The 7,395-nt window shown below is 43.2% G+C and overlaps 1 protein-coding gene across 1 annotated transcript in view; it reads right to left on the minus strand.

Moving 5' to 3' along the window:
• tcf7l1b (transcription factor 7 like 1b) overlaps positions 1 to 6,233 on the minus strand; it is a 50,143-nt gene extending 43,910 nt beyond the window's left edge. Inside the window, exons 1-3 of the mRNA XM_036578303.1 lie at positions 6,048 to 6,233; positions 5,239 to 5,311; positions 5,008 to 5,135 (exon numbers count right to left, since the gene is read on the minus strand). Of these exons, the coding sequence (XP_036434196.1) occupies positions 5,008 to 5,135; positions 5,239 to 5,311; positions 6,048 to 6,233 (387 nt within the window). The remainder of the gene's footprint in view (positions 1 to 5,007; positions 5,136 to 5,238; positions 5,312 to 6,047) is intronic.
• Between the last annotated feature and the right edge of the window lie 1,162 nt (positions 6,234 to 7,395).

A 7,395-nucleotide genomic window follows, 5' to 3' on the forward strand; every position in this document is an offset into this window, starting at 1 on the left:
TAACTTAATTTCTGGGCAGTAAATAACGAATACATTGCTGTAAACAACATACTGCGTTGACACTGCAGCTCCTCCAGATAAATATGGAAGCCATCTACACTGTTTGATCGAACACTGTACTAAAATTGTGGCGTCTGATCCAACATGTTGAAGAAAAACCAAAACTGTAACTTCAGGTGAATAGCTGAGTGAACAGTGGCTAGCAATCATCAATATGGTATAAGAGTGACCCAAAGAAATGCAATACATCAGCTGTGCGAGTACTGGAGTTATGCTTTACCTGCATCATTCAACCCTCCATACCCTCCTCTTCAGCTCACAGACTGAGTTTAAGCATTCAGGTCTGAGAACAGCCAGCCAACACACAAATCTCGCTGGCTTATTAGGGAAATTCTGTTCTAAGCAGGCCCCAAATCAATTTTTATAAATCTGTACTTCTCCACAATATTACTCAAAGAAATCTCATAACCAGCACTGAAGAACAGAGTGTACAGCCTGGAGCGTAAAGAATGTTGATCCACCGTGAACTGAACACTAAGAACAAGGAAAGAGAATTACACTGAGCCATCTCTGAAATGTTACACTTCTAAAAGCCAATTCACAAAACAACATTTAGTCTCCTGTCTGACGGAACAGATACGCCTTTATTCTAATCGATGTTTCAGTCCATGCCAGCTGTGCTAAACGCGCGTCTATAGCCTGTCAAAACGCGAGCTCTTCCGTCCTGCCACACTTTTTTATCTACACATTCTTTTCGCCCCTTACAACTATTCATTCCCACTTTCTATAGCTTTATTTGAACTGTATTTCAAATAATATTTCCTACAATGTTGAGATATTGTTGGCCTACATCTATTGTACTATACTATTGCCAATGAAGGCTACTGTCATGACAAGTGGCCTTCAAGCAAACACCAACTGGGCTAAAAACTTGCACCTTTGTCATAATGAACGGCTCTGCTGCTTTTTCTTTCACATCATAAAATTGCTACAAAATTGGTGAAATAGAAAAGAGGGTAACAAAAAGAGCTGTACAAGTTTTCATCACTGGGTCTTTTATCAATAGGTCTGGAGTTATACTGTTGGATTAACCGGTGAAAATGAATCTTTGCTTTAGATCTGACCTGTATTACAAGCACTTGCTTGACTTTCAGAAACCAAGCTAAAGATGTGAGCTTCAACGTGAATCCCTCCAGTTCACCTTGCATTTAAAGGGATCATTCGTACATATAGAATACGTCTCCTACTGAGATGTATGAAGATGGAAGAGAAGCTTTAGCGGAGCAATGGGAGGGAAGAAAATTTGACATTTGGCAACAATGACAGAAAGTGTGTGGCATAAAAAAACTCCCCAAATCTGCACAATTTATATTCATCTTTCCCTTAAATTTATGAAAAGCCATAAGAAGGTCCTACAGGCTTCAGGAGCGGTTACATTTCCACACATGCACACCTGCATACACATACTTATTGTCTTTAAAGCATCCCAAAGCACCCTTATGTTTCCAGTCTCGTGCAAACAATAAACCCCTCTAAAACAACTCATGGGCTGGCACGACGAGAGGCGAGAGGGTAATAATGGTCTTTTCTTTAGCACCAATAATATTTACATTCCTGCTCAAACTCCCACAGGTATTCTAAACTCAGATTCTCTGCAGCAATTTCAACTTTTTTCCCCTTTTGTTCCACACAGCGCTGTATTTCAGGATCGTTCTAGCTTGGATTTTCATGACGTGGAGAAAAATTAAGCTTCATTGGCATTCGATAAGCCGAGAAACTATATGACGCCTGCAACTTTTAGCATTAAACGGAAAACAGAACTCAGGCGATTGCACCAGAAACGGAGAATGGATTACTTTTAGTATTGCTTTCCTAGTCTGAGAACTTGAAACAGATGTAATATTGTGTTTTACAGCCTTCTCCTCGTATCTCTCTGTGGCTTTTCATTGATATTTGTGCTGCCTACAAATTGCTCTCAAAAAGTCTCCAAAAACCCGCCTCGTATAAACACTGCCGTTCATAAAGCCTCACCGTAGCAAAAAAACCTCAGACTCTGGTAAAAACCTCTACCTGTCCACTATCAAAAATCTCTTCCTGACATCTCTTAGGGCAATCTTTCAGAACGGCATAAACGCAGTAACTCACATTCCAGATGGGAAAAAAAAGGACAGACTAAGGCTTATCTTTTGGGCAAACAGGCAAACACAGTGTAGGCTATGTTTGTACGTTTGTTTCAAAAGTCAGCAGCTCAAATTTGAGTAAAAAAAAAGCAGATAATTGAGATTCTGACGGCCTCCTCGAGGGTTTGTTTGGAAAAGTCCTGACGGGATTTTGACAGCTGTGGCCGTGTCGGTCCGAGGGGCAGCTTAAGATTAGTGTGTAAATATCTAAAGAATGCCAGCCAGTCAGCGTCTCAGTCACAGCTCAGACGGAAGGTGTTGATTGACAGACTAAGCTCATCTGCCTCAATGGCCCCCTTGATACAGACACACCTCCCTTTACTTCATACACAGGGCTAAATCTGATAAGTTTAAGCACAAGAAACTCTGGGACATCTCACTCTATGATTATCTGCTCGATAAAACGCGAATACAAGCGTAGAAAAGGTTACGAACTCCAACAAACTGTAATACGCCATGGAATTACGAGAAGAATTAAAACTAGACAGCGATGCTGCCTCCTTTTCAGAACAGAACAATGCAAAAGATGAGACTATATTCATCTCCTAAGCACAGCCATGTGGATTTGCACAGGGGGTCATTTACAGTGGAGGGGGGAAAAAAAAAGGCCTGCTACTTTCTCCAATCAGTGAAACTTAATGAAAAGGAGGAGAGCGTCTTTCTAATCCTGACCCGAAATGACACCATCTTAATGTTTGCAAGTAAGCTCATATTAGCCTCTGCCTCTTTAATGCGCATTACGCTAGTTAGAACAGAGCTCTTCTGTATTCAAGAGCTCCGACTGACACAAATACCTTGTTTAAAATTGAGCACAACTTCTCAAACATGTCAAATCTTATCGGAGAACTTTGCAAAATAATAAGGAAACGTAAAACCTTTTTTCACAAGTCCAAGTTAAACTACAGAACGCAAATGCAAAAGGGATTAACATATGGAAATAGTGGAGGCAGAACAACAGGGGAGGAGAGAGAGGCTTGCAGGCATGCTGTTAAAGATAATTTAAGCCAAGTCTGCCTTAAAAAAAAGTTGTATAGGCTGAGAAACAAAAGAAGATCCCTGCAATGGTATGCACCAAGAGCGTAAGGAGCGGCCATTACGCTAATGAGGGCCTATGGAGATCCCCAATGAAGCCATCAAGCACCCCCTCTGAATAACAATGCTGGCCTAACGCCTCAGTAATTGAATAGAGGGGACTGGGAAAGGAGGTAGAGCACGCAAGGAGGAGGGAGGAGACGGGGGAGTGAAGAAAAATGGGAGAAAAAGTTAGGGAAGGGGGCTGGAAGGGGGGGAGGAGGGGGAGAGGTTGCTGCTTTTCAGTCAAATGCTTGGCTGGTTCCAATCAAATCGCATTGGGATTCAGGGCAAGGAGAGGGATTTGTGGGTTGGAATAAACAATAGTGGTGTAACCCAGAGATTTAGAGGAGATGGTTCACAGTTTAGGTAAAGAAAAAGGGCGAAAAAAAAAGAAAAGAAAGGGAAAAAGTTGAACGAAAAAGCTTTTCGCCTCAGTTTGTGGAGACCCCAAACTTTCTTTCTCTCGTTCTCTTTTTAACAGCGCTGACGTACACCAACTCGGCCAAAGCGGACATGAATGCCTGCTGAGTCCTTTGCAAACGGGGCTGAAAGGAGCCACTGCACAGGCTAAAAGGCCAGTCAACTTTTTCCCAGAGCAGAAACTCAGCAGAACAAAAATCAGAAGGGCCAGAACGGGCGCGTCAGCTTCAGCGGCCCTCAAGTTTTTAACAGACATCCAGAAAGTGACGCCTCTGAGAAAAAAAACAAAGCACACCCTGATAGACTTTCAGCGCGACATCCCCCCACCATTCCATTCCCTTAGCCATACTAATCTAATTTTCACTCAGGCAAAACAAGCAAACTCAAAACGCTTAATTACTGACAAACGCTGGGCAGCGCAGAGCTGAATTCACTGGGTATTAGCTCCATTAGCCAAGCATTTCACAGACAAACACAAAGATGACAGCCAGGCAAAAGACATATTTGGACAAAGAACGACACCAGAAGAGCCAGGACCATGAAGGCATAACATCACTAAATCTTTTTTAGATATAAAGTATGCAGCTATAACTCAAACGCTGACCTACAAATGTCATAGACCATAATAAGTGGCCTGACTAAATCACATGCACCTATGAATTGTTTTAATATATATTTTTGCAGGGGGTGGGAGGGTCTTTTTAAAAGTATAATCTTACTAAATGGAAAAAATCACGACAACCAGCTTCACAACCTAGGTCTCACAAATACTATACAAACTTAAAATACATTTAAAGGCATGCTGCTGTCAGTACTACAACTACAACTACAACAGTACTACAAGTGCATGTGAACAAAACATCTCAAGTCATACAGAGAAATCGCAAGTTAACGATAAGATTGTGCGCCCACATCGGAGCCATTTATAGTCCACAAGATGAGATCACTCTCAACACATGCATATCTATGTGCTTGCATGTACACACATGCTCGTATGTGTAATCTATCTGGCTCAATATTTTAGTCATTTTGGACCATGTAAAACTTTTCAACTACAAAGATTTCACTCTGCACAAGACAAGAAACACAGTGTGCCATTTGTTCCTCGTCTCACAGAGGGTGAGCTAGGACAAGAAAAAGCAGTTTGGCCTCAACTTTTCTCAACCCCAGACGAACAAAAGAACTTCAGAGATACTCCTTGTTTTGGCCACTTGAAGGAAATATGGCAGTGTTCGTCCTGCCCCAGTAACACGGGCCATTAAAAGTGCTGTAACTCAGTGCATCCTCTGCGGTGTTGTGAATAAACTCATATTGTATGTTGAGGGCTACTCACCGTCCTGGCGCTGGGAGACAAGGCGCCGTTGGATAAATAAGGGCTGGCGAGATCCGGGATCATTAGAAACGGGTAGCCTGGATAGTGGGGGCTCTTAAAAAAGCCTCCATCTTGCTGTCTTCTCAAAGCTTTGGAGGAGAAACGAGAAAGGGTGAGATTAGGGCTTGAAAAACTAGCACAACTGTGGAAGTGAGAGTTCACCTAGTACATATATGAAGCAGAGATTCCCACCTTCACTAAAATACTCTCGGGCTTTCTCATAACTTTCAGTGTCGGGTCTGGGCTGAGGGCGTCTCTCTGTTTGCTGGTGGGTCCAAACACGAAAAGCACGGCATAAAATGAGAGTAAACACAAACAGGTCGTTTCCATAAAAGACACAGCAACAGCTTAAAGGGGAACACAAGAGATTTTTCAGAAATTCAACATAATTAAACGGTCGAGATGTAAACGGAGTCATTCAGAGTGGTTTGGTGTGAAATGCTTCCTTTTAGAGAAAACTACAGAGTGAGAATTGTTTACAGTGGAGGTGATAGGAACCAGACGTCCACCTCTAAAAGCTCACAGAAAGTTGTTGTATGAACTGGTTATGAATACGCAGCCTGATGTCTTAGACATTGTGTTAGAAAGGTTTTTTTTGATTAAGTTTTGGCTTAAAATGTATTTTAATTCTTTCATGGTGGAGAGGGACATGCAGGGTGCTGTAAGGCATAATAGTCCCCAAAGAAAACTTTTCACATTTATTTATTTCACCATCATTAACAGTACATATACAAAACAGAACTCATGTAGCTTCACTGGTGGTTTTGGATAGTAAATAAAATGACTATATTTGTGTTGTAGACATGGCGACCTCTGGTTCCTATCACCACCACTGTAAAGAAATCAGGGTCTCTACAATGAAGCATTTCACACCAAACCTCTCTGGGTGACTTTGTTCGCATCTCAACCACTCAAATTATGCAGAAATTTTGAAAATATTGGTTAAACTCCCCTTCAAGCCCCGTTGACAACAGTGCAACCTGTTGAAAAGAGCACCTTACCTCAGAATCGGAGGAGCTGCTGTTGTTTTCTGACTCGTTTACTAAAGAGGACTTCACGTCGTCCAGGTCCCTCTCGGCAGACACGTTTTCGGAGATTTTCTCCTCCTGTTCTCCTTCGTCTTTGAACGAAATCATTTCATCGTTCGCCCCCAAGTCATCCCCGCCGCCTCCGTTTAGCTGGGGCATGTTTAGTAGTTTAATATTTATTTTCTTTCCCCCCGACTAATAAAAGGTGCGAACGTTATCCTCGCTTCAACAACACCAACACAGGATCGCGAAGCCAACTGTAACGTTAGCCTAACGACTTTTCACAGATATAAACAGTCCGCTCAGTTCTCAAGGAGCATCGAGAGCACGAAGTTCTGACAACAACCACTTCCCACGGTTTCAGAAATAATCCTCGGCAAACGGAGACAAATCCGAGCTGTCCATGACTACAATGACGAACGACCCACTTGAGTGTGTGTATACGTTATTTCGCTTCAAATGGGTCCTGGAAAAAACTCGAAATGTCTCCAAATGTCTCAAAAAAAAAGAGTCGTGGGACTTGCAGCAAACTTGGCCGTGTGCTCGAGCTGCTAGCTAACGTTAACTGGTAAATCTGAGAACAAAGCGACGGGAGCACACCGAAAAACCGAAAAAAAGGGGAAAAAACAAAAGTCCAAGCCCAACTTCGAAAGCGTTTCCTCTTCCACTCCACTTTCTATAATCCACACTTTGCAATTCGATGCGATATCGTGTCCGAAAGAGGCACAAAAAGGAGTAAGTTAACACTTCTAACTTCTTTTCCTTCCTTCTGTGGCTGCAGGGAAGCCGGAGAGTAACGTTAGCCAAAGTTGCAACGGTCACGTCGTGTCGCCCCTTCACTCTTTCTTTCTCCCAAAAAAGGACTTTTACAGTTGAAAAAAAGAATACAAAACGTACAAAAATGGCTATTTGGGAAAGAAAATCATCTCTTCTCTCCAATCCATGGGCACGACATGACTTTTAAAGTCGGGAAATGGCTCAAAAGGCGACAAAAATAACCGTGTTTTTGTAGGACTTCAGTTGGTCGTCCGTTGGCTGAGGAGCAGCAGCAAGAGGAGGAGGAGGAGGAGGGAGGGGGGCTGAGAGTAGAACCCGGAGCTGAACACGGTGCTCGCGCTGCCGGAGTGGCGGGAGCTCGGGCTCGCGCGGCCAGCGGGCTCGTTTAGAACGCGGCGCGCGGAGAGGAGGAGGAGGAGCTCGAGCTCACGCGCTGTAAAACGACACTCTGAGCTCGGAGCGCGCGGACACAGCACACAGACAGAGAGAGAGAGAGAGAGAGAACGGGCGCGAGGCGGCTTAAAGGGACAGGGCGAGGAAAATA

This window comes from Colossoma macropomum, unplaced genomic scaffold, assembly GCF_904425465.1.
Source record: "Colossoma macropomum unplaced genomic scaffold, Colossoma_macropomum, whole genome shotgun sequence".
Taxonomy (NCBI): Eukaryota; Metazoa; Chordata; class Actinopteri; order Characiformes; family Serrasalmidae; genus Colossoma; species Colossoma macropomum.